This window comes from Bos taurus, chromosome 16 (assembly GCF_002263795.3).
Source record: "Bos taurus isolate L1 Dominette 01449 registration number 42190680 breed Hereford chromosome 16, ARS-UCD2.0, whole genome shotgun sequence".
Taxonomy (NCBI): domain Eukaryota; kingdom Metazoa; phylum Chordata; class Mammalia; order Artiodactyla; family Bovidae; genus Bos; species Bos taurus.
Genome location: NC_037343.1, coordinates 42,477,026 through 42,504,021, shown reverse-complemented (window position 1 = coordinate 42,504,021; position 26,996 = coordinate 42,477,026). Strand labels below are relative to the sequence as shown.

Below are 26,996 nucleotides of genomic sequence, written 5' to 3'. Positions count from 1 at the left end.
TTTAATGAGCCTGTCCACAAAAGGCTATTGTGGGGCATGTGATGAAGGACATGGTGCGAAGCATAAAGCCTAAAACACAATCGGGGTTGATGGTATAAAGGTACCACCAGTGTTCCCAACCTGCCTAACAAACTCACCGCTTTGGGGGAACAATCCCATGATGACTTCTAAGCCTAAAATGACCTCCCCACTAAACATCCATGTTCTTAACAGAAAGAGGAGTGAAAGAAGCCTGAGGACAGGAAGGCTTATTAGGGCTGTCATTTCATTTGGCGTAGAACCCATCAAATTTGTCAAATCTCCCATCTAAAGGCCATGAAATGTTCCTTTCTGAGTCCTCTGAAGGACTTCCCCTGAGAACACTCTAAAACCAACAGAGAGTCTTTCTCTTTGACATCTTGGCTACTGATGACCTCCTGTCAGGTACAGAATCATTTACTTGGCAAAGGTTAAGTGACGACCTGGAAAAGAAGTAAGAAATAACTAGATTTCTCTAGTTATCTAGGGCTGTCTCTGTGGCATCCTGAATACCTGAGGTTTTTCCGAAGAGACGTCGGGTCATTGGCCAGAAGGGTGTTGACCAGGCCGAAGAGCTGCATCACCCGTTCGTCCTGCCGCAAGTCCTCATGGCCCTTCAGGAGGAAGACAAACTCGTGCCCGTTGCTGCCTGCGGGGAGTGAAGTGGGGAGCAGTCAGCAAGGATCAGAGGGTTTCCATCCTGTCGGCTGGGGGACCACTGCTGCATTTGCAGGTCGGCAGACACATACCATACCCAGTCACACTGTCCTGACAAACGGAAGAAACGCGCCCTAGAATGGGTGAAAAGAATGGCCTTTTTGATGGTCCCCCAGTGAGATGTTCCAATCAACAGTAGATAAAGTTTTTTAAAAAGCTCTGCCTTCAAGTGCCAGAGATGGGTCACTCTACATGTTACCTCCCCAACCCACTCTCTGTCCTGCTCTGACCTTAGAAGCCTGACTTCTAGGTACCACATCCCCTGGGCTCCCTGGTGTGCTTGGCCAATGGGGTCACTGGCAGGAGGTTAGAGGGTGGAAGAGGGAGAGGTCAGGGTACCTGCCCCTGACAACTGGCCAGGTTCTGGTTCTAGAAGTAGCTCCCTCCCTTGGTCTGGACCACGGCATCAGGGGATGTCCTCTCTTTCCAGGTTACAGCCCTTGCCAGACTCCGTGCCCTCTAGGTCTGAAGGGCGGGGGTGAATAATTATACACTTCATACTGCTGGCCCTCTTAACTCAGCCATACTTCTGAAAACAGTCCTTCGTTAAAGTCCCTTTAGTTAGAAGCTGCTGAAAGCTGACCAACACACATGTTAGTATTAGAAGAGACCAGCCTACAGAGAGACAACCACCCAAGGACCAGCATTCGCCACTGCTGGTGAATAATCACTGTTTAAGAAACATGAGTACTGTTAAAGGTGCGAGAGCTCCGAGTACCAGCAGAACACTCAGGCCTTCAAAACCACCCTCCTGGTAGCACACTGCACTGTCAGAACTACTGCTTCACTAAGTTCACTTTACAAAGCATCCCCACAAAGAGAGGATGTGAAGTATAAAGAAGGACACTCCAGCCCAGGTGGCCCTTCTCAACGTGGCCTGTCACCTGCTGTGCTGCATCCGCAGCCTCTTTCTTCCTCATCGGCTCCCTGACCGGCCCCCTGCCAAACCCACCTCCATGCTGTAGGCCTGCACGGTTCCCTTCCACCTGCACTGGGGTGGGGCTGATAGGCCTCACTTAAGGAAGCACAACAGTAGGAATCAACTAGAAGTCCCAGCGAGGATGTCTTCCACTTGACTCTCAATACATGGGAGAAAGGTTAGCAGTGTGGACAGCAAGCAGTCACGTCAGGAGGGGAGGGGTCCCCCGGGCTGGGAGGGAGACTCGATCAAGTGCATGAGGGGCCTTACCCATAAGCGTCAGCTTCCGGGGCCTCTGTTTGGATGTGATGACTTGCAGAGACGGCGCGATGGACTGAATGCGAATGATGGGCTGGTTGGGGTCGTAAGTTCCCGGCACAGCCAGTTCCAGATCCCGGCACATCAGAAGTTTGGGGGAGACGTACTGCAGCTCTAAGGATGTGAGCTGGGAATAGTTACCACAGGGTTTAGCTTTCTGCCTCTGAAATGCTGTTTACATATTTTTCAATGGATTGCTAGTAGCCATGCCTTGTCCCAAAGTCCGCAGATAGAAGTGGAGCCAGGTGCTGGGGACTTAGTATCAGAATGTTCACAGGCAGCGGAACAGAAAGGACTATAATGACTGGTAACCCTGCTAGAGCCATGAGATCCTACCTGAGGCAGCTGCTTGGAGATTCGTCTGAATACGTGGTAATAGAGGTCCCAGGCTTGGGTGAGGTCCTTGACATTCCCTGATTTCATGTACTTCCTGCACCATTCCTGGGCCTCCATTAAATCTCGACCATATGCCTGAGAGGGGAAGCAGGAGAATGCGCAAGGTGTCACTTGCATTGACTAAGCCCAACTCTGAGTCCCCAGCAGGCAGCAGAACTGCTTGGGAGGGTACACTGGCTGGACGGCACTGTCTGGGTTGCGCGGCAACTTTCCAGTCCTGGAGCCCAACCCTTAGAATGGCTTCTCAGGTAAAGTGAGGTTGGAAGAGAGACGAGATGGCCTTGTGAGGTACCTCATGGTTTTCTAGTTAAAGTTTTGGAAGGGTTCTTGTAACTTCATGACAATTCTATTTCTGGTGTTTTATATCCTGTGACCTCCCTCCATCAAAATACATTTTATTCAAGTCAGCAGAAAGGTTAGAGGGAAAGGAGACTGCTAAGGACTTTGGGGTCCCATCAGTTCATGTTTTCTACCTGGTTAAAGGATGTTTCCTTCAGTGTCTGGGGTCCCCGCTCCATCATGGCGTGCAGGGGTTCCAGCACCTCGAACATGCCTTTCACGTTCCTCTCCCCAAAGTACAAGCGAGACGCCTCTTCCAGGCCTTCATGCCACATCTCGTGCCAGAGGATGGCCACTCGGATCAGCTCCTCACTCACCTGGATCAGAAAGGGGACAGAGGGACGTGCTCAGGGTGAGCTAAGCTCAGAAAGACCCGTCTCGGAGAAACAGGAGGAACTTCTGCCGTCAGAGGGAGTACACGGCCTTGCCCTGAGAAAGAAAGGCCGTCTCATTCGAGACCTCTGCTTGGTGGCTCAGGTGTCTCATTCGAGACCTCTGCTTGGTGCCTCGAGTCTGCCCGGACTCACCATCATGGCCTGCTGCACCAGGGTGTTGCTGTGTTCGCACATGTTCTTCAGGATTTTGTTGGCTGCGTTGTGCCGGGCTGTGGTGGTGGACTTGGAGGCCACTGTCAGTGGGTAGATGAGGGCCTGAAGCAAGCACAGAAGGAGCGTTTGCAAACGTGTAAAAGAAGGATGACAAGAGTATGGTGCTGACACTCATCTGAGTCTACCAGGCAGGGGCTGTGTGGCCTTGGGCGGAATTTTTTCTTTCCCAGAAGACCCTGGGTCCCTGAGCCTGCCAGCTGGACAGACCCTCCTGGGGGCAGGACAGGACTCTTGGCTCCCAGGGGCATTTGTGTCCCTAGAGCAGTTTTAGGAAAGGTTGATGGCCAAATCAAAGGTTAGTGGTTAGACAGAAAACTGCCCGGGGTCTCCACGCACCTGGGGGTGGTACCGACCAATGTCTGTGAGAAGCTGGTGGATAAGACGTCCCACCAGGGGCCTTGGCGTATCAATTCTTGCAATGAGCTGAGGTATAACCTGATATTCAGAAAGACACAGTATGCAGCCTATGAGATGTGGAAACAACTCCAGTTATTCTTCTGAGACATGAACAGCTCTTGCAACTGGTTTGATAGATACTGCTGGGCATGGAAATGGTTCACCCTCTTCAGTTCTCTAAAGGAACTGAAGAAAATATGGAGTCTTGACCTTGGGGTTGATCGCTGCTTCCTTACCACTGTATAGTGCCTGCTTCCTTGCTCCTCTCAACACTGCATGATTCCAAGAGAGACAATGAGCAAGACCTGACCCATCCTCACCTGTACCCAGTGCTCTTACCTGTAATCCAGTGCCCTCATCTCTAACCTAGTGTCCTTACCTGTAACCCAGTTCTCTCACCTGTAACCCAGTGTCCTCACCCGTAACCCAGTGCCCTTACCTGTAACCAAGTGTCAATCTGGATTGCTTTCACCCCTTCCACTAAGGCTTCATTTACATCTGGCCAGTGACCATAATCAAACCATAAGGTGAGGACTCTGGAAAAGAAAAAGGAAAGTCATAGAAACTTTAATTTGCCAGGTTTTGCCTGTTTTGTCATCTTTGAGACTCTTTTGAAGAGAAGTGCTGGCGGGGTCCCAGGTCAGTGGCTCCAGTGTGCTTGGTTCCAGGAGCACTTAGAAGTGGGGTGGTGGTGGCTGGCAGTGCCTGACTGGACACAGACCATCCCCAGGGAAGGCCTATGTCACTCCAGACAACAGGGAGGGATCACCATGCCACCAGTTCACACATCTAAGAGAGGAGTCCATGGATAAGCTTTGCATGTGTAGGAAGAGTTGCCTCTAACACAGCAGCAACTAGTAAACTTGGCACTTAGCTGGGAAACCCCCAGACGCAGGAGGGCTGGACACCGACAGCCTCTGGACTGACTGGCCTGTGCTATTTGTTTGGGCCTCTCAGAGTCACCTCCAAAAGCTGAAGGGATTCTAGCAACAGTCTGAGAAAGAGCTGGGCTTCTTCTTCCTACATAACAGGTTACACACTGGAGTCCTCAGGCATTGCTCCTTCCTCTTTGCATATTTCACTCACATGAGTGAGGCCCAGTCAGCTGCAACTCTGGGATGTACTCATGGGGGTGGGGAGGGAAAGAGGACTTTATGGGTGACTCCTGTGACTTGCCCCCGACATGGCCCACCAGGACTTCCCTTCCTGATACCTGAGCGTGTCCTGGAGGTTGTTGCCTCGTGACAAGGAGATGGAACGGAAGAAGCCCTGGACAGCAGGGACAGTGTACATCAAGAGGGTTTTGGACAAATCCTGTTGGAATACACATATGTTAGTGACACTCCCACCTCAGCTTTCTCATCTGTAAAATGGGCAGAACAGCCCACTAAACAGCACATCTCCAAGAGTGGTTATGAGGATTAAATCAGTTAATGCACAAAAAGCCTTTAGATCAGCATCTGACATGTAGCAAGCACCCTGTAACTACAATGGTGCCCTAACTGTTAATATCTTGGGCTAAGAGTAGCTTCCTGGACAGGGTGGCAGAGGAGGTGGGGCCAAGGCCCTGAACATGCCGATCTCTGGGCTTATCAGCTGCCCCAGAGCTTGAACTGACTGCCCCAGAGGAAGTGGAAGGGGAGAGAAAAAAACAGTGGATTCTGCTGGGCTCTGTGCTCAGAGTGGGCCCGCAGATGTGTAGGCCACCCCCACACAGGTGCTGGGCATTAGGAGAATGAGCTCAGCTCCGTGGGAGGCATGACAAGGACCTCATTCTTCAGCACGGAGGCTACATCAGGTCCCCAAACACAAATACACATACAGAAGTACTGTCTAAACAATGCCGGATGGCAAGCCATGCTTTCTGACTTCCTCCAGGGCTTCAGAGCAGAGCCTCAGGCTCCTGTAAGGCTAACCAGGGCTCCATCCTCAGGGCGCCTGGTGCCTGAGTCAGTCCATGATAGTGGGGGGTTGGGGTTGGGGGGCGGGTACCTCAGTGACCTTCTTCTGCAGAGGAGACGGGGTAGGGCTGTTCTCGGTGCTCTCAGCCTCGCTCTCGCTGTTGCTGCCCTCGGTGCTGGTGGTGGTGGCAGTGGCCGTGGCCGCTGTGGTAGCAGCAGTGGCTGCGTTAGTGATGTTGGCCCCACTGGCGTGTCGCAGCTTCTTCTTCTCGTCGCGGGCTTGGTTCTGATGTTTGTAGTGGAGCACAGCCTCAAAGTTCATCACTGCCCACGCATGCCAGGCCTGGGGGGGTGGGATGAGAGGACAGACACGGGGGCTGTGACAAGAGCTGGGGCAGGAGGCTCGGGTATCAAGGGCCTCGAGGGGTGTGAGGCCACAGCTGAGGCTAAGCAAGGGCTGCCCTTTCTTCTCAGTGGTCAGTAAAGCGAATCCTCACTTCACTTCAGCAGAACACTTGGGAATGGGGCGTTTCACTAAGTCCAGTGTGATCATTCATCCTGTGGTGCATCTGTTGCATCAGGGACTTCGGCGGGTGACATAGGATGGGGGCGGCCTGTGAAGAGAAGCACGCCATGGGCCTTGACTCAGGACCTCTTCATCTAGAGAAGAGGTTGCTCAAAGACCTACAAATAGGCAGAATGGGACAGGGGCAACGAGAGAGAGACAACGGGAATGCCAGGTGCAGGGCTGGGAAGGCTTCATGGAGGAGGGATTTGGGGCAAGTCTTGAGCCATGCCAGATGGGTGAGGAGGGAATAGGAAGGCACAGCAAGGATGTCCTGTAAGAACAGGGACGAAGATGCAGGTGGGCAAGCAGCGTGGTTCACAGAAAATAGACATGTGCCTGAAGCTCAGGACACACACAGGAGGGCATGGAATTCCCAACAGAGCTTTGAAAGATGGCCTAAGGGTCTTCCCTGAAGGTCAGTGGTTAAGAATCTGCCTGCCAACGCAGGCGACACGGGTTCGATCCCTGATTTGGGAAAATTCCACGTGCTGCAACTAAACTCGTGCACCACAACTACTGGGCCAGCACTCTAGAGCCAGGGCTGTGCAGCTACTGAAGCCAGTGCACCAGAGGCCTGTGCTCTGCAGCAAGAGCAGCCACTGCAGTGAGAGGCCTGCGCACCGCAACCGGACAGTAGCCCCCACTTGCTGCAACTAGAGAAAAACAAAAAAGGCCTAGCACAGCCAAGAGCAAATAAACAAGTATAGTTTAAAAAAAAAAGAGCTTAAGGAAATTCCCTGGTGGTCCAGTGATTAGGACTTGGTACTTTCACTGCTAGGGCCTGGGTTCAGCCCCTGGTCAGGGAACTAAGATCCTACAAAGTGTGGCTCTGCCAAAAAAAAAAAAAAGAGATGGGTTAAAAGCTGGGTTTGAAAAATTCCTTTGGCAGCAGATACAAAACAGATGATGGAGGAGAGCAGAAGTTCAGAGAGTGAAGGCAGAGGTCTTAACTAGGCAGAGAACAGTGGGAAAGGGGGCACACTAAAAGAACAGGCCAGCCATGGAGGGTGACTCGTGGTCACTGCTTGTCCCTCACACCTGGCTGAGGGCCTGTCAGAGATCAGTGGCCAGTGACTGCCAGCCAGAAGAAGCCTTTGGTGCTAACTACTCACACCTCTGAGGGTTTGAGCCGTAGTAATGCTTTGAGATAGCATTGCCTGGTGCACAGGGCAATGAGGAAGAGTTTGATTTGGAACTTTGTAAATTTGCGATGACAGCAAGACATTAAATAATTCACTCATAGTTGGAACTTTCTGGATAACTGGTATATTTCTTTGAATCCCTTGCTAAAAACCTTGCTTTAACATAGAAGTGTCCATTTCCCCAGCCAAGCAGAGTAGATGAATCACAATCAACTTCTACTTGATGAATAAGAATCCTACAGTGACCTAGGCTCAGCTTTCCCATAACTTCATTTAATCCACAAATACCTGTATATGTACAGTGAGCTGGGGGGTCACAGCAAACAAGACAGAAAGAGTCCTGCAGGCACGTGGGACTAACATGCATCACTGATGGGAGACGACAGCACAGACTCAATAGGCCCAGACTAAAGCCAGTTTTTTTTTTTTTTTTTTTCCTTTGATTCATTTCTTTCAGAAAAGTTGAAGGAAAGCAATCTGGTTAGGACACAGTTCTAATTAGTAAGGCTCCAGCTGGTCAAAGGTTCACTGGACATATTCTTCCAGTCCTGGACTGAAGCTGTCCTAGAGAGAATAATTACTGCTGCTTTCACAAAATGGGCATTTTTCAGATCAGACTGATACATGCTTAAAGCATGGCAAGAATTTTACTGTAGATGTTTCTAGGGCCTTCAGATGCAGGTTTTGACCCCAGAGGGATTCATTCCCAGAGTATTAGCAGGTTAAAGAGACACCGGAAAGGAGTGGATGACATCTGCCTCACAGGCAGTCTAACCAGGAGGCCCCTCAGAAAAGATATAAAAAAAACATGAGAAAGCATGCTCTCACCGGAGGTGTGTACTTCCAAGACTTATTCCTCTACCAGTCAAGCTTTTATACATTTTCTAGTTTTCTCTATCTTCTTGAAAAATTTTCTATTATATAACAGGATGTTACTCTGGAAACAGAGCTTTCCAACAGAAACAGAAAGTTCAGTTCTTAGATGAGGAGCAGGCAGGGATGGAAATCATAAAGAAGCTGGGAAGGAACAGATGACCCAAGGGAAGATAAAGTTCCAGAGACTACAAGGGAAGATAAAGTTCCAGAGACTAACTGTGTGTCCACATGGTCTAGGAAAACAAGCTGCTAAGAGTCTGTAAGACTGGAGAGGGTATGAAGAAAAGGGAACCTTTTGTGCTGCTGGTGGGAATGTAAATTGATAGAACCACTATGGAGAATAGTATGGAGGTTCCTTAAAAACGTAATAGAACTACCGTAAGAACTACCACAGGACCCAGTAATCCCAAGACTGGGCATATACCCTGAGAAAATCATAATTCAAAGAGATATGTACCCCAATGTTCACTGTAGCAATATTTACAATAGCCAAGACATGGAAACAATCTAAATGCCCATCAACAGATGAATGGATAAAGAGGATGTGGCACAAATACACAACAGAATATTACTCAGCTATAAAAAGGAACAACATCGGGTCATATGTAAACATGTGAATGGACCCAGAGTCTGTCACACAGAGTGAAGTAAGTCAGAAAAACACATAGCATGTTAACACATATATGTAGAATCTAAAAAATGGTACAGATGAACCTATTTGCAGGGCAGGAAGAAAGATGTAGATGTAGAGGGTGGTCATGTGGGCCCAAGGGATTAGGGGAGGGTGGGACGAATTGGGAAATTAGGATTGACATACATATACTACTGTGTGTAAAACAGATAGCTAGTGCGCAGGGAGCTCAGCTCTGCTCTGGGATGACCTATAAGGGGAGGTGGTAAGAGGAGGTCCAACAGGAAGGGGATATATGTACACACATAGCTCATTCACTTCAGTGTACACAGAAACTAACATAACACTGTAAAGCAACTATATTCTCATTAAAAAAAGAATAAAAAGACAACAGCATCTCCACAGCCATGCACACACTCATGGTGTAATAAATCTTTTTCAAGTGAAAGAATCTCTCAATCTTTCTTTATCAGTCAGACCTCTGACTGACTAGCTCTTGGCACTCAAAGAATCAAACTCGTGGTACCAGACCAGGCCACTGAGGCTCTGCGGTGAAGCATGAGCGCCCTGGGGCGCACTGGCCGGCATCTGGAGGCAGCGGTGGGGAGCCCGGCTCACTCCCATCTCTGGTTACCTTGTACCAGCTGCGGTCGTGCTCTGTGGCGGCGCTGTAGTACTGCAGGACTTTGGGGATCGTGCTCTCGTTGATGCCCTGTAGGTTCAGCTGCCACTCCCCGAGTTTCAGGAAACATCTGAAAACAGAGAAACAAACCCTGTGTTGCTCCCTCCTCAGAAGAGCCGTGCTGAGGAGGACGACATCCTGGGAGCGCAATGGCCTTCCTATGGTTGACTCCAGGTCTACAGAGGCAACATGACTGAACCACCTGGATTCTCAGCCACCTGGAGGAAAACAGACAGGTTTTGGGCACCAAGTTTTTAAGGGATGGTCTCTTCTTGCTCTCTGTCAATGCTAACATAAACCAGGTAACTGGCACACTGAAGTCTGAATGGACCTGGCTTCCCCAAATTCATTTCGGTGGGTGGCAGCTGCTGAAAGTAATTTTTCTTATCAATTGCTTTACGGCTTCTCCCTTATTTTCTAGCTGTGCCATGCTACATGCAGGGATCTTAGTTCCTTGACCAGGAATAGAACCCAAGGTCCCTGCAGTGGAAGCATGGAGTCTTGATCACCGGATTGCCAGCAACGTCCTCCTTCATTCTTTGTATGATGGAATTAACAGCTAACGTTCACTGATTGCTACTCTGTTCCAGGTACTGCTCCAAGTGCTTGATGTTTTCTTTCCACTAATCCTCACACCATCCTGTTCCACCCTAGGGAAAAGGAATTCTTACTATCCCCTTTTTAGATAATGAGGAAGCTGAGGCACAGAGAGGGTAAGTAACTTATCTAAAGTCACACATCAAACCAGCAGCATTTGAAAGCTAGGAGTCTTAACTCTGAAGCTGGACACCAGGAGAACAGCACACGGGTGCTCTTGGGCTATTGGATCCTGGGAAAATAAGTGGCAGAGACTGTGGAGCCCTGGAAAAGTTGAGAGAGATGCAAGCAACTGGCTGCTCTGGGAGCCTTGACCATGACCATGGGGCAGAGGCCGCTGATGGGGCAGGGTTGGGGTGTGACAGGCCTGGCCATAGGGAGCTCACCGGGCCATGAGCTTGTGCAGCTCCTGCTTGTGCTGCTGGTCCTCGGTGGCGATGGCATGCTGGGCTTGCTGCTGCATGGTCTGAACAAAGTGCTGCATGTGCTGGAAGGCATCAATCTGTAGTAGGACAAAGGCACAGGGAGTCACTTGGCGTCTGGCCCAACACCAGGGGAAAGGAACTGCCATTCACCCTCTCCCAAAGAACACCCTAGAGCATGGGGTAGGACAGGGGCAAGGGCATAATGCTGAGCGATGGCTGGACTTGTCAAGAGGATTCATATTTTTTTAACTCAAGGAGTAACTCTCCTTGGCCAACTGCAATTACTAGTTTAACAAGCCTTAGAAAATCTACTTGCCCAACTTCCCCAAATAACAATCCATATGAAGTAATCGGAAATCACTGCTTAATTCACTATCAATATACTGCCCTGGGGGAAATCAGGCTTCTTGGGAGTTGTTTCAGGCTAGTGAACCCTTAGTATTTGTTTAAGACACTGTATACCCTGGACACTAGCACAGGAAAAATTACAGTGTAAAAAATCGAATAGATCCGAGGACAAACCACAATGGAAAAGAATATAAAAAACAGTGTGCCTGGTGTGTATGCACACACATGTCTAAATCACTGCCATATAGCAGAAATTACACAACCTTGTGAATCAATTATATTTCAATAAAATACATTAAAAAGATCTGATAGAACCCTCAGTACCCAAATAAGAACACAGAGATGGGGTGAGACCCCTCATATATCCAAGTGGAGTGGGGAAGACACTAGCCAAGCATTTAGTTGAACAGGTTGGCTAAGAAGCAAAGGCTTCAGAGGGTCCTCAAGCAGTTCCATCTCTTTACATGATTTTATACAAAGTGAGCAGGAGGCATCTGAGTTCATAACAGATAGTGGAACTAGGGAAGAGTAGAGCCAGAGTCAGAGGTTTTGGAGTCAGTTACAAGCCACTTATAAACCTGCCATGTCCACATGTACCAGCATCATGATAAATGGAGTCCAAAGTCTTTAAAGGGCTTCAAGGATGAAGATAGAACACACAGACAGGAGAAGCACAAGTGGGAAAAACAGTGGATTCCAATCCACCGACACAGAGAGGGGAAATGGCATGGGACAGAAAATGAAAGAGAATATGTGTTCTCTGCTACAGGAAAGGAGAGAAAAACTCAACACTTCAAATAAATAAGGTTAAAATGATCTCCTTATAAATTATATAAGGTTTCCTTTCTTTCTTTTTTAAAAGTGGAAACATGTTAGTAATGATAGCTCTGAAGGAAAATGAAATTCCCTTGCTTGGGGGCCAGAACCAACCTCAGATACTTTTAATATATAAAGAATTAAGTAATTAATTGGCATCAAGAGACAGAGGGCTTCACCCAGAGGAAGAATGACGTGTCAACGCTTTACCAGGGAACTAATCCACACGAGGACAGCGCAGACACACACGTGTTCTAACACTTAACAAGACACCTGTCTCCCTCACATCTGCCTTTAGTTTCATTCCTCACCACTGGCTTTGAAAAATGAACTATATTAGCCTCCCACACCTGGGAAGTATAAGTATTCTTTTAGTTTTTCTTCTATGGAAACTACACTGACTAGACTTAAATCTGATTAGGGAGAGAAAAGAGAATTGACCTCTCATGACAAAGATGGAGGATAACTCTGGGGCTTCCCTGGTGGCTCAGCTGGTAACGAATCTGCCTACAATGCAAAAGACGTCGGTGTGACCCCTGGTCTGGAAAGATCCCACATGCTGCAAGCAACTAAGCCCACACACAAGAACTACTAGGCCTGTGCTCCAGAGCCTGGGAGATGCAACTACCGAGTCTACACACCACAGCTACTGAAGCCTGCGAGTCCTAGAACCCGTGCTCTGCAATATGAGAAACACTGCAAAGAGAAGCCCACACAATAAAGAGTGGCCCCTACACGCTGAAACTAGAAAAAAGCCCGTATAGGAACAAAGACCCAGAACAGCCATAAATAAGTAAATAATTATAAAAAAAACCTCCTTCTTTTCTTCATCTCCAGGAAATGAGGAGGGGGGAAAAATGATTCTTTCTCTCTTACAGATAGATCACTCACTTGGAGGATGGGGCTTCTCTTAGGCTGAGTGTGAGCTGGGCAGACTCTTCTGGCTCTTGACTGCCTGGGGGCTTGTGGGCAAGAACTAGGTTCTTGGCTTAGTGAAGTTTACAGAAGGAACCAGACTGTCTCTAGATTCTGTGAACTGTCTCTTCTAGAAGAACACTGGCCATACACCTATTGCCTGATGTTTTCCTGCAGAAGGGGACCTGCTTTTCCCCATGTCTACCTGACTGAGGCAAGGCAGAGTCCAGTCCTTATTTACAGAGGAAGAACGTAATGCTCAGAGAAGTAAAGTGACTTGTTCAACAGCACAGTTAGTATTAATAATCAGTCTTCTCGGAGTAGCTCCTGAACTCTTACGAAGATGTGGCATCTCTAGCTCCAGGCTTGAAGTTCAAGCACCTAATTTTAAATTGATTTCTAAATTTTTAATCCATGTGGTTTTATGGTCTGCCTCCAGAATGTGGGCTCCTAAGAAAAGGCCATAATCTGTGAAGTTGGGCTGTAGTCCTATGTTGAAAGAAGCCACTCCGTGGCTGAGATATTAGCCAAGATATTCCTTATGCCTGCCTTCGGCAAGACATTCAAAGACTTGGAGGCTACACATAGGAAGGAAACCAGACTACATTCAGATCCAGCACCTTCTGTTTTTCTCATTTGCCTGGAGGAAGAGCAGGCTTTGAATCAGAAGTGCTCTGGCCTGGGAGGCACACTAAACAGAGACTAAACAAACACGTCCTCCCAAACAACAACAAAAGAGAAAAACCTTAAACTGCACATTTGGAGAAGGACACTTGGGCCATTACTTTTGAAGTATGCCCCAATCAAAGACAGGACCTGGGTGCATGGCTGTGGCTCCCACCCTGGGTGGCATTTAGAGTCACAAAACCCAGTACCCACAAAAGAGGTCAACTCCTAGCCACAGTCCAAGGATCTCCCAAGTGGGCCTTTAGCTCAGACTTGACTGCTCTTCTCTCATATCTCCCACAGCCATGGCTTCAGTGGCTGCTCTATGTTCCTTCCTCACCTCAGGGACACTGTGGGCACAAAAGGGAGAAGACAGCTGGGACTCCCTCTGTTTCCTTAGGAGGATGATGAGGAGCCAAAGCAGGTGCTGACGGTGCCTCCAGGACCTACTTTGGGTTAATCACCACCATCAGCCAGGGAGATTGTTTTTAAAAATAAAATAGAAAAAAATCCCACCAGAAGTCACATGTATTTCCCGAGGCCCTGTCTGTAAATAAAGTCAGAGGAATACCACACTGGCTTCAAGATGAGTTTCCTCTCTGTTTCTAGCATTACGCCCTGGGTGTTGCTGCTTGTGAATCCAAACTGACGAGTGCAGAGGAGACAAGAAGTCTGAAAAACCAAGTTGGTCTTATGAAAGCTTCAGTCTGTTTTCATAAATACACTGCTTTTTTGGGTACTTCTCTTAGGGAAAAAAACAAAACACAACCAAGAAACCGTGCTTCTTCTGTTGCAGCACATTCTAGCTGCTCATAAAAAAAACTGTGATTACATGCATTGGTTTGGTCCATGGGTATACGTGCATCTCCCCGAATGTGATTCACTTTTTGAAATCTGGCCCAAATAGCCTCCCCACGGAAGCACACTCCCTGACATGGTGGTTTGGACACTGTCTCCTTTCTGGCCTGGAGGAGGCAGTGAGAAGCAGACTAGGCGAGTGTTCTACAGAAACGTGGTCTGCTGCTGCAGTCGGGTACAGACCTTGCGGGCGCTCTTCCACATATTTTTCATGTAGGCGTAGGTCACCTGGGGGTGAACCGTTGGCAGAGGATGGTCAAGTTGCCGAGATGGATCAACTCCCAGGAGCAGCACTAAGGTTTTGTGAGCAAGTGCCTTCAAGACAAGGGGTCAGGTTAGACACAGGACTGGACCAGGAGCAGGGTCCCCTCCTCAGCCCCCACCCCAAGGAGGGGCGGGACACTCACCAGCCTGCCACTCTTGCCACACAGGCTTGCGTACTTGAGCCAGGTCCTCATGTCCTCGTGAGGGCTGACGACGAGTGACCGCACCATGAGGATTTTCTGCCAGTCCTCCACAATACGCTGGCAGCCCTGGGATGTTCACAAGTGAGGATCAGATATGTGCTCTGCTACATCTTACCCCCTCAAGGGCAACGGTGAAACCCACCCCGAAACAAAAAAAGAGATTCATTTTTATAATCTCATATTTCTCAAGAGAAGGGTACTATGAGTGAACGCCTCTTAGGAACTTTTCAAAATTCGAGAAGCTACAGAGCAAGACCTCTGGAGCCTGAATCACAGCCCATCCACTTACTACCTATCGCGACTCTGGATAAGTTACTTAACCTCTCTGTGACTGATCTGTAAAATGGGATAAGAACCGTACCAACTTCATGGGGCTATGGTGAAGTTTAAATGAACTAAATTATTTAAATTTCTTTTCTGCATTGTAAATAATGTATTTTTAACTTTTTTTGCCTCAGTCTCTCTGGTTGAAGATGACTATCGCTGACAAAAATTAAAGATGTATCATTCAAAATTTTAAAAACTACTTAAGTGTAAAAAAAAGTTTAAATAACTGAAGTTTCAACTGATGTTATTTGAAAGTTGGTGGCATTTATATTTCTGAAATTATTAGAGCCTAAACTTGCACTCAGATCTTGGCCTTGTCTTTCCTCTTCATTTTTTTTTTTTAAATATCTCAGATCAAAAACCATACACAGAAGGGAAAAGACCTCATTCATTCACATGTATAAATTCTTTTAAATTAAAAACAGTGAACTAATCACTATCAAAAGGGCCAAGTTAATTTTATATTAAAAGACTGTTGAGAACACAGTAAGCCTCTCCTCCTCTACCTTCCTGATAAAAAATCAGATGCAGAGACGAATACCGGGGGGACGGGGTTCTGAGATCTATCAATTCATCAGAGAATTTCATGAAACCAAACAAGCTGTCTTCCATGGAGGTAGGTCTAAAAGTCTAGCAACAATGGTTGAAGGCTTTAAAATAACTTCACAGATAGTTTTTATTTATTTATTTCTGGCTGTGCTGGGTCTTCGTTGCTGTGCAGGCTTTTCTCTAGTTGCAGTGAGCAGGGGCTACTCTTCATTGCAATGGCTTCTCTTGTTGTGGAGCATGGGCTCTAGGGCAAGCAGGCCTTAGTAGCTGTGACATGGGGACTCCATAGTTGTGGTTCCCAGCTGAACAGTTGCAGTGAATGGGCTTAATTGCTCCACAGCATGTGGGATCTTCCCAGACCAGGGATTGAACCTGTCTCCTGCATTGGAAGGCAGATTCTTTACCACTGAACCACCAGGGAAGTCCAGTTGCAGGCTTTTAAACATGACAGGACACAGACTGAGTCTGAATAAAGAACCCAAGGCAAGAAAAGAACCCAAGGCAAGAAAAGAACCCAATGCAAGTAAGGCTGACCTCTCATACTGTCCCATGGGAGCTACTGGCTGGGGAGTTCAGCTGAATGGATCACAAAATGGCAGTCTTCCAGCCTAAGCAGTTAGTTGAGTGTTCGGACAGCAAGCCATCCATAAGAGCCAAATTCCTACTGCAAAGTTAACACTGTATTTTTAGCCTTTGGACCATCATCTTTCATCCCATTAACGACAATGATTTGGAAAGTTAGAAAAACAGAACAAAGTACACTGAGTGACTGTTCTGGTGACTTCTCATCTGCCAGCTTCTCCCACATGCTGAAATCCCTTGGCTCTGAAAAGCAAAAAGTATCTTCTGTCTCAAGGTAGGAAGGTCACGAAGGCCTAAGGTGATGATGGTATTATGGACACAGTAAAGTCAAACATGGGTCTCCCTTCTCCGAGACTCGTCTAGTCCACCCCCTTCTAAGTCTCTGTCTGGTCAAAGTCCCACTTGTTAGAAGGGCAGAAGATTCATCAGATCTCTGATTTGGAAACCCTTCACCCCATTACAGGCACTTAAAAAAAAAAAACAAAACGAGGGTGTGGACAAGCGGGAAATTCTGGCTTTGTGGAATTCTTTTCTGGGGTTCAACAGACAATTTTCCACCAAAACATTCACTGGACATTTCATAATTGCTAATAAAACATGGGAAGGAACTGCATGTGCTCATTTCAGAGCATAAACGACTGTGCTCATAGGCGAGCCTCTGCCCCACTCCTTTCCTTTCCAGAGGAATGTGCCCGGAACTCCATGGACAAGAATGCAACCTGGAGTCAGAAGGCTCTGTCACAGCCTGCTGAAAAGCTGGAAGCACAAACTTCGACTGGTCTGGGGACAGAATTTGGAATTAAGTGTGGATTGGATCAAGAGGAAACCGCTGACAATGAGGGAGGTTGATTACGATGAGCAGGGGGACAAGTGCCTTCTGGAGCAGTGAAGGCTTTGCCAATGAACTTCCCTTCTGTCTCCTCAGCGGGTGGGAGAACTGTCCTTTCCAAGAACACTTGAGACTCCTGACTCCCAGGTTGGGAATCGACAGCTCCTCATGCTAAAATGATCAGAATGTACAATGTGAATACTAATGGAGAATTTGGACTAGTCTCTCGATGAGGGGAAACTTCGGTGGAAAAAAGTTTGCAGAGATTATCGCGTGACTAAGACCTGAGGAACTGTAAACCGCAGAAGTTAGTAAATGAAAACATCAGCCTCCCCACTCCAACTGAAAGGTGGCCAGCAAGTGGATTTAGAGCAGTGGATCTCAGCATCAGCCACATCCTGGAATTATCTGGGAAGGCTGGAAAGATACTGATCCTGGGTCTATCCCCAGGACTTCTGTTGATGTGGTCTGACGTGACCTGGGTATTTCAATTTTTAAAAGCTTTCCAGATCATTCTGGGCTTTCCAGGTGGTGCAAGTGGTGCAGAACCTGACTACCAATTCAGGAGACATAAGAGACCTGGGTTAAAACCCTGGGTGGGGAAGATCCCCTGGAGGAGGGCATGGCAACCTATTCCAGTATTCTGGAGAATCCCACAGAGGAGCCTGGAGGGCTATAGTCCATAGGGTTGCAAAGAGTTGGACATGACTGAACTGACTTAACACATAGTACCAGGTCATTCTATCACATAGCTGAAGTTGAGAACCACTGATTTTGAGGTCAAGATTCTCAACTGGCTGGCCATAATGTCACTTATTTAAGATATTTTCAAGAATTTCCTGGTGGTCCAGTTAGATTAGGACTCAATGCGTCCATTGCAGGGGGCATGGGTTCGATCTCTGATTGGGGAACTAACAACCCACAAGGTATGGGGCATGGACCAAAAAAAAAAAAAATTATTTTCTTTTATTCCCTGAGAAGGGTAAAATGAGGTTGGGAAAGTGGTCATTCTCTCACAGCTAAAGGCTCAGGTGAAAAGTCTGTGGGTGTTCTGCTCTGAATGTATACCGGGCCTCAGTGAGGAGGCAGGGAGTGGATGCCAGTGGGGATTGGAGGAGTGGGGAGGGTGGCACAGGGCTTTCCACCAGGCTCACCTGCAGTCTCTCCCACCAGATCTGGCGGATGATCTCCCGTCGCTCGGGCACAAGTTTGTACTGGATAACCTCCTCCAGCTCAGACAGCATGTGGCAAGAAACCATGGCCTGATGGAAGCAAATCACATTCCAACTTAATACAGCATGAACAATCCAAAAGCCAGGCTTCATTTCAGTCATTCCTTCTGGTCCCACAGGCACACTCCCAGCAGCCTGTGTGTACTCATGAGCCCACTCTGCAAAAAGAACTGAACTGAGCTGGAAACCTGGCACTGCACAGGCAGTCCACACTCACCCCATAGGCCCGGCTGTAGCTCTCTCCCGCCATCGCCGTTAACTCCGCGTCTAGTAGGTCCCGGGCTTTGTCGATGCACTGGAAGAGAACGAGAAAAGCACAGGAATGGAGCTTCAGGCTTGGGAGCTGAGGGGAGCACTGTGATTTTTGGGCTTCCCCACTAGATGCACAAATTCCCTGTTTCACTGAAATCCCAGTGATGAAGAAGGGAAGAAACCTTTTACCTGATTTGAAAGCCCAGATAAAAGCATTCTCTGATTTCTCAGAAAAAACAGAAATATATGGCAGCCAAAAGCTCACCGTCTTAGAGCTTGGGTGACAAAGGAAGGGAGACGTGTGCTTAGAAAGAGAATCACTGTGCTCTCGCATCTCAAGAGGACAGCCTGTGGATCCATCTGCTTTGAACTTCTTCTTGCTGGGGATACTGATAAGAACAGACCGTGCAAGCACTCAAATGACCCACCTGCTTTTAAGCACCTTGTCCTCCTAAGAGAGGGTCTCTGAAACTGGCAGAAAAATGCCCGATCCTTTCCAGGTAAGTGGGAACTTTTGTGTCTAGAACATGAATGGCCCAGGGCTGTTTTCACATCGTGTAAACCAGAGCTCATAGGACTGCAGTCTGAGGCTTCTCTGTTTCATCTGTTAAAACCCCAGCATGGGGAACTCTTCCTTTCTTGAACGTTTCAGGTTAATGACTACGTGCCCATCCTGGAGTGCTCAGGGCATTCACCCAAGCACCTCACCTAAGACAGTCTGGTGCCCAACAGGGTGGGTGTGATCACCTCATTATTTTAGTCTGCTAGACAGCAGAGGATTTCCAAATAAAGTGTTGGCTTCCCTAGAAGGTGACCAGTGTGTGACATACCCTAACAGCCAGAAGAGGTGGGATTTCTGCTGCAAGGGGCGCACTGCTCTCTGAATCCTCCTTTAGTGGACAGTTTCTCTCCACCATAGGGAACACTAAAGCAACATGGTAAAAAGGAGGCCATGATGACCCAAGAAGCCAACTCCATAAGCAATCTACATGGTAACTTCCAGAACAGGTGTCCCTCTCAGAGCAGAAAGTGGCTGATGTGCTAGGAGTTGTCTTCTCACTGAGTCTTAGGCTCCTAAGCCATTCTAGCGAGCCCACAGAGCCAAATGCCAGAGCCTGTTTACATAGGTGCCCTGTGCTTAGGAGCTAACTGGGCACCCTTGATTACCATTTCATACTACAAAGTTTTGGTTACACATAGATTTTTACCTGTTGTGCCAAGGAGAAGAGGTCCTGATGTAGCGCCAGCACAGCTCTATAAAATGCCCCGTCGTGGGTGTCCCGAGGGATCATACACGTGTACTCTTCCATGCTGTCCCACTGACCTACATGTGCATACACGCACACACATATACAGAGAAAATATGAGAGTGGTAAGCTTGCTGGGCTAAAGGCAGTATATCAAATAGGCCTTGTCACTGTTACTTGCTTTTAGCTTGGGGTTCAAATAGGACAATCTTGAGGCTGATGTATCAGAATCCTGCAGAGAGCCTCTATACTCTGTGAGGCTGAACAAGCCAATTTAACAACATCATAGCTGTCTTCCAAACACAGGCCTCTGTGGCTGCCCCTGGGAGTTAGTTCCATGAGAGATGGAAGGAGCTACATGAGTATGAGCCCACAGGTCAGGAGGGGGAGTGCAGCACCTCATTAACCTAGAGAACTCACCAGGGACTCTCTCAGTGAGACCAAGAGCCTTTCCCCTACCAGTGGAGCATCTCACAGTTCAGTAATACCTTGGAAATTACATTTTCTCGAAAACAACTGATATGGATCATTATCTGGACAGGGGACAGGATGAGACAGTTAACTCATCTCATGCTGGCAGCACCTCTGCCTCAGAAGGAGGCGATAAATATTTTAAGAGGCTCTGTTACAACAGAAAGATGGGCTAGGTCATAGCACAGAAGTCCTATATCACGGCAGGCTGGGGAAATGGTGGCATCTGGGAACGATATTTGCTTCCCCTGGTGGGGTGAGCATGTCTCAAATGCCAGGATTTCTATGACCATCTGCAGAAAAGACACTGGCTTCATTAGTTGCACGCTGCAGGGCCCCCAATTTTATGAGGCCTTTCCCTGCCTTTCACTCCAGACCACCGGTGCATCCATTCTCTGTGCCTCTGGGCAAAAGTGAATAACAAAGAGTGACTCCTCAGGAAGCAATTCATTTCTGAAAAATGTTCTGGATCCAGCTCAGAGCTCATGAAAGGAGAGGATGTGAGCTCTGTGACTCAGAGGGTGGGGATGGAGGCGGACGTTATGTAACCTTCCTCTGGACTCCACAGGTGCAGCTTCCACCTGGGACACCCACGGACCCTCCCTCTCTGGCCAAGAGTACTTCTGGGACAGACATGGATAATCCTCTCTGCTGGGGCCTGAGATCAGAACATGACACTTTTCTGTGGGGATTAAAAGGAAATCGCTGCTTGAAAACACTCAGGGAGTGAGAAAGGTGGGTGAGTGTTGGGCAGCAAGGAGGAGAAGAGAGAAAACAAGACTATCAGAATGTCTGTAACTGCTGGAGGAAGTGAACAGCATATAGGGACTCATTGTACTATTTACTTTTATCATCGTTGGGAAAATTCTACAATAAAATTAACAAATCAAGGAGATAGACAGCTGACTTCTTTCATTATTCCTATGGGGTAAAAACATGCTGGTAGAACTCCAGCAATCATAGTGGATCATGACACAGAGGCCCCAGGAAAGCAGAAACGCAGAAAGAGGCTAATGACAACGGAGCCAGAATGCAAACTTCACTAAGCATCTCAGTGTTGATGCTTGCACACTGTTTTCCCTGGCTTCCCTGTGAAGAGAGATTTTCATGCATGTCTAACAAGTTAATCAAAGCCATGAAGACAGAAAGGACCAACGGAAGAGGTGGAAGTGGACATGAATGGCTTCACGCTTCTGTAGACCTGACACTCTGCCTGCAGCCACAGTGCCTTGCTACTCAGAGGCGAGCCTCCAGCTTCACTGTCCTCCCCATGCCTGGGAGGGCAGCCTTACCTAAACCCCATGCAGCTGCAGCAGCCATGCGGGCCATCTTGGCTTGGGTCTCATCATTAACCAGAGTCCATTTTTCACAGCACTGCTGGTGAAGCTGCCCCCTGAAGGAAAAGAATTATATAGTCAGGTTAACTGAAATCACCTCCATGACCTGCTCATTTTTCTCTCGAGCCCCTTGGGTTAGCTGGGGGGTTGCAGGGGAACTGGATGATAGGGGCCTGCCTTCATCTGGAAGCCTTTAAAGAAAAAGTACTTTCATGATATAATTGAGAAGTGTCTGGTGATTTGTCATTTCTATGGCCTGGTGGCTCAGAATTTTCCTGACAATGAGTTTATCAAAGAGAGGGACTGTGTCTAACTCGATGTGACGTGAAATGTCCTAAACATCTGGCCCTCTTCATAAATATTAAATAACTTCTTTCCTATGCCAGTGAACTCTGGGCTCTTTCCCTTTGGCAGGCCTACAGAGAAAGCAATCAGAAGAGACACATCTGTACATTCACTTTGGGTTCAAAGCTATAGGGACAATTGGCTCTTATAAGTATTATACAAATGGCTGCAGTCTGAAATGAAATTCAAATGAAATCAATCTGTGCAGAGGAAGAAGGCTCTACAATGGTAACATCCACCAGAAATCCAAATGCTGTTTACTCTCGGAATTTTGTACAATGACTGTGAGTATATGTGTCACTAGGAGATAATGAGATGCATTCGATACACAGAGCAGAATCCCTTAAGAAGAGACGTCCTGTTGGCAGTTAAAACTGCTGCCCTCCTATGTGGCACTTCTGAGTGAAAGGAAACAAAACTCTGCTTCTGTAGGAATATGAGCTCCTGCATTCACGTGAGCTTCAAGACTCAGCTAGGAGACTCCTCAATCTCTCCTGCTTTCTGAAAGAGATACTGCAGGATATTTTAGCTTGGTATTGGGATTGGAGTCAAGAGAAAAGGTACAAGCTCCAAGTGGCCCAGCTCAGAAGCCTTGGGGACATAAGTGCATTGTAAGGTGACCTGGGGGACTGTGAATAGGGAGGAGATAAAGATGCTGAAGGGATCTAGGCTGAGCTCCCCTAGAAGCTGACTGGTGACCACATCCAGGAGAACTGCTTGGGGCCACTATCCAGCATCGCGACCTTGCAGTCATCACCTTCCACTGTCTCTCCGGCACATAATGAAGACAGTCAGGGACATGAGCATTCTAGCTTAATACATGGCCAAGATAAAAAAGAGGAGGAGGTGGGCAGCCATCCTGCCCCATGGACTTACTGAAGCTCAGTGACAGCAGCTGGATGACCTCAGTGTTGGTTTCTTGCCACCTAAACCTAGAAACCTTCACTCTGGGTCCTGCTGGAGGTTCTCCTACAGTAGCAGCTCTTCCTGCAGAAGACTTAAATTTGATCCCTGGATTGGGAAGATCTGGAGAAGGAAATGCCAACCCACTTCAGTATTCTTCCCTGGGAAACCCCACGGACAGAGAAGACTGGGAGGCTACAGTCCATGGAGTCACAAAAAGACACGACTGAGTGACTAAACAACAAGTTTCTAGATGATACAGATGCTGTGATCCAAGGGCCACCGTTTGAGAACCACTGGCTCAGGGCACAGCACAGATCCTCTGGGCAGCGTATTCTGGTGGGAATCCCGCCTGGAGCTAAAGAAAAGCCATGTTCTCGCCCTGAATGGTCCTTCCAACTCTAGAATTCAAATTTGTACAGCTCACAGCCACAGGCACTTCAGCCTCCCTCTACTGTTTCGTCAGGACATTCCATTTCTGTGTTCCAAGTCTGAGATTTTGCTCTGCTCTTCACCTTGAGCCGGGGAGTGAGTTCAGTGTGAAACACCACATACTGTCACCTCCAGAGACAAAGCAAGGAGCACTGTAGAGCGGCATCTTAGAGAGGAGGCCCACCAGAGGATACGGGCACCGCCTTCGAGCTGCAACTGTGTCAACAGCTGTCAGACCCTGGTCAGTGTGCACAGAGGCAGGCTTCCTCTCCTACAAAGACTTCTTACAAATAAGAATGCAGAATATACTAACTCCTACCTAACTCTCAAAGGCGGGGAGGGGAAGAGAACCAAATAGAGAAAAAGTATGAGACTGTCTATGGGGCAACCACGAAGAGGTTCTCTGACAACTCTTTGTGACTCCAAGGAGGTTTGGGTAAAAGGTCCTCCAAGACTTTGACTTTCTTGCCTAGAGCATCAGCCAAAAGCCTGGGGGAGCATTCTTCGATCTGGAACACCTAAGTACTTGGCTGTCTGGGATGTCATTCCCAGGGAATCTGTCCTCAGGATGCAGAGGCCACGCAAGGGAACTGTGGGGAGGGGGCTTACTTAGCTTCATGTGGCTGCAGGTGTGGCCGGGGCTGGAGCTGGGGGAGGGGGAGCTATTTCTTGTAAGCATGGGGAAAGGGGGTCTTCCACTCACTGGTAACCCCAGATCGTGCCAGACAGCCACCTCCGGTGAACACCTGCCTCAGGCACATTCAGGATATATACTCAAAGCAAAAGCAATTTAAAAACTGCACTCTAAATAGAATTGACTGAATAAACCATATAAAAAAAACCTGCATATGATCAGGAAAAGAATTCTGCTTCTTTCATCTCTTTTAAAAATCTCTTCTACTCTGCTGCATTTTTAAACCCCTTGGTCAGCATCACTGGCCACTTACACTTTATAGGTAATTATAAAGCTGGAAGGAATCCAAGACTTCAGGGGTGGATGGCACTGCGAAGTGCAGCGTCAGGAGGCCCAGAAGACTCTGCTCTCGAGAGGCCTCAGGGCAGAGATGTCAACTCCTACGAGTCTCAGTTTCCCAACTGTCACATGGGGAGATGAGACAAAATCACACCTAAAGTCACTTCTCACAACCAAGCCAGCCCTGGGTTGGACAGTGGTTGTTTCTAACTGTGAAAGGGGGAAGGCAGGACAGGTTTCCAAGAGGAAGAAACAGTTCAGGTGGAGCTTGAAAGATGCAGAGAATTTCAAAGGAGAAAAAGGGGAAGAGGTGAGCAATCCAGGGCAATGAATGAAAGAATGCAAAGAAAAAAATTCTGTGGGGTTTGGAGAATGGCCTAGCAACAGCCCTTTGGTTAAATAAAGTTCAAGCTCTAACTTGGTCTACAAGCCCGACTTGGCCTGGGCCTTGCCGAGTTCTCCTGCCCCACCTCTTCTCTCTTTTCTGTATCACACCTGACCCCACAGCCACACTGAACTTTCAGAACCCATAACATAATACTGTGCTCAATCCTCCTCACTGTCTAGGCCTGAGTTAGAGCACTTCTTCCTGGAAGACCTCCAGAGCCTTCCAAGTCAGGATTAGGGCCCCTTCTTCTATCCCACCAACCCTGGGCTTTTCCTTTATAACTATATTCACTCAGTGCTACAGCGGCCTGGTCATCTGCCCTGTCGGCTCTGAGAAGGCAGGGGCTGTGCCCTTCTTGTTCACACTGTGTCCTCAGGGCCCCAGCACAGATGCTGGCAGTGGGCAAGCACTCAATAATGACTGGTTGAATGAATGAATGGAGGGCCCTCAGTCATACAAGCAAGAGAAAGCAGAGATATCTGCTCCTGGGGAGGTAGTAAGGCATTTGTTATTAAAAACTGTAGTTCAACTAGTTCATGACTGTGGTATGGCATTTTATTTTAGCTATTTAAAAAAACTGCACTTCATGCTGGAAAACATCTCCTAACAACTCCCCAGACCAAGACCATGGCAAATGTCCTCAGCTGAGCATCCCTGTTGCTTCCACCTGGAATACCCTTTCCCCGCTCTCCACTCTCTTCACCTGTCTCCCAGCCTTGGTCCTTCCTCCAGGAAAACTGCAAGGTTGCCCCACCCTCATGTGCGTCTTTCAGAGTTGTCTACAGACCATTGTCCCTGTACGCTCAGTAACTGTACAGTAACTGCCTGCAAGCAGGCATCTGTTCTTCTTTCCTAAAATCACTAGCAATAGGTAATAAAGAGAAAAAGAAAAATCAAGGTTGCAGAGTAAGAATACGAAGTCTTCATCAGCCAGTCAAGGTTAAGAGACAGAAAGAACAGGTGTAGATCCTAGGAACACACCCATTCCTGTCCTGTCCTAGAGCATTACGAAGACTATGTGAAAGAGAGAGAGAGAGAAAGAAAAGAATCTTTCTATTTATCACTGAGACAAAATAGAGAAACACTCCCAAGTGAGAGATGCTTCCTGGGAAAACAAATGAAAGCAAAAGCGGGAGTCTTGGGAGAGAGCTCTGGGAGAAGTCTTTCCAAGGCAGTTGGGCCTCCATCCCACTGCAGCTCACCATTCCCCCAAGGCCTCGAGGCAGCGCATGCGGCCCAGCATCAGCTCTGGGTCGTCCTTGTTGGTGTCCATTTTCTTATCATAGGCCACGAGAGCATCTTCCCACTCGTGCAGCTTCTCATACCAGGTAGCCTGGATCTCCTGCCAGGGAGAAAAGAGAGGACTGCTGTGAGGCACAGAGAACATAAGGCTGTGTTTTGTTTATCCACAGACTTTCCTTCCTTGAGCATGCCATGTTGTATGCGTGACACCGCACCAGCACAGTAGGCCTTCAGAGTATCCAGAGGTATGTACAGTGCTGGTGGGGATGCTGGCTCCTTGGCACAGTGTTGGAACAATCCGGGGATAACGTGAGAGTAGCTGTCAGGCCATGTCTTTCCCCATCATTTCCTGCTCAGACACAGGAGTCACCAGAACTCCAGCATGTGGGCATGCAAGGACAGGGCAAATCATCTGGATGGCAGGAAGCCCTGACAAGGGCTCCCGTAAGGAGGCCAAGGCCTGGATCTGCTGGAATGCTGACAGTGGGCCGCCTGGCAGGGCCAGCAGCTGCTTTCCTGATGAGGCCAGAGAGACCAGGCCACATCTGCATATTTGCTGGAGGAAAACAACTCGCTTTTCAAAAGCTCTTTATTCTCTGCATTACTTAATACATTTTTAAACTTTCAGGAAATAATAATTTAAAATACAATATAACACTGCCACTTAAAATTCTTTGGAAAAATCTTCCTCCGTTCTTCTACAGTCTCCCATCCAATGTTCCCTCCTCTGAGCACTTGGCAGCTTCATCACTGGCAGGGGCCCAAGGACGGATTCCATCACCCAGCAGATGGCGTGCCACACTGCCATTCGGTGTTGGCCACGTGAATGAGCAGCCACTGCAGTCTAGAAGGTGCAGACTACGGTTCTCTGAATGGCCCGAGGACTGTTTTATGTCTCTGTCTGCCCTCCATCTGCCGCCACCCCAGTCTGTCTGCTGGGCTTCTTCCTCGCCAGCTTGGTGACGACTAGTTCTCTACCAGGCCAGGGAGCAGCTCTCCAGGGATTTCTTTAACAACAATCTGATCCTGCAGCAGCGTTTGTGTGACACGATGCAGGGCCCCCATTCATTCTCCCTATTACGCTCCTTCTCCTTGCCAAATAAAACTCTAATTTGAGTAGCATGTATGAGCACAGCTATGTGCTATTAAGTTCTCTGAAAGAATCTTTTCTTCTTGAACGGCTGTGAGGAGGTCATGTCTATTTTAGGCCATTAACCTGTGCCTACTTCCCCTCATTTGTCTTCGGCAGAGCCAGTCCCCTCCGCTTGCCCTGTCCTCATCTGC

The 26,996-nt window shown here is 48.1% G+C and overlaps 1 protein-coding gene across 1 annotated transcript in view; it reads right to left on the bottom strand.

Annotated features, from left to right (window-relative positions):
• Positions 1-26,996, bottom strand: part of MTOR (mechanistic target of rapamycin kinase) — a 123,707-nt gene that overhangs the window by 11,823 nt on the left and 84,888 nt on the right. Inside the window, exons 30-47 of the mRNA XM_002694043.7 lie at positions 25,673-25,812; positions 21,385-21,485; positions 19,583-19,698; positions 18,340-18,417; positions 18,045-18,152; positions 14,544-14,669; positions 14,320-14,451; positions 10,495-10,610; positions 9,464-9,581; positions 5,704-5,955; positions 4,925-5,025; positions 4,151-4,247; positions 3,652-3,750; positions 3,235-3,357; positions 2,842-3,024; positions 2,309-2,443; positions 1,925-2,099; positions 532-667 (exon numbers count right to left, since the gene is read on the bottom strand). Of these exons, the coding sequence (XP_002694089.2) occupies positions 532-667; positions 1,925-2,099; positions 2,309-2,443; positions 2,842-3,024; positions 3,235-3,357; positions 3,652-3,750; positions 4,151-4,247; positions 4,925-5,025; positions 5,704-5,955; positions 9,464-9,581; positions 10,495-10,610; positions 14,320-14,451; positions 14,544-14,669; positions 18,045-18,152; positions 18,340-18,417; positions 19,583-19,698; positions 21,385-21,485; positions 25,673-25,812 (2,336 nt within the window). The remainder of the gene's footprint in view (positions 1-531; positions 668-1,924; positions 2,100-2,308; positions 2,444-2,841; positions 3,025-3,234; positions 3,358-3,651; positions 3,751-4,150; positions 4,248-4,924; positions 5,026-5,703; positions 5,956-9,463; positions 9,582-10,494; positions 10,611-14,319; positions 14,452-14,543; positions 14,670-18,044; positions 18,153-18,339; positions 18,418-19,582; positions 19,699-21,384; positions 21,486-25,672; positions 25,813-26,996) is intronic.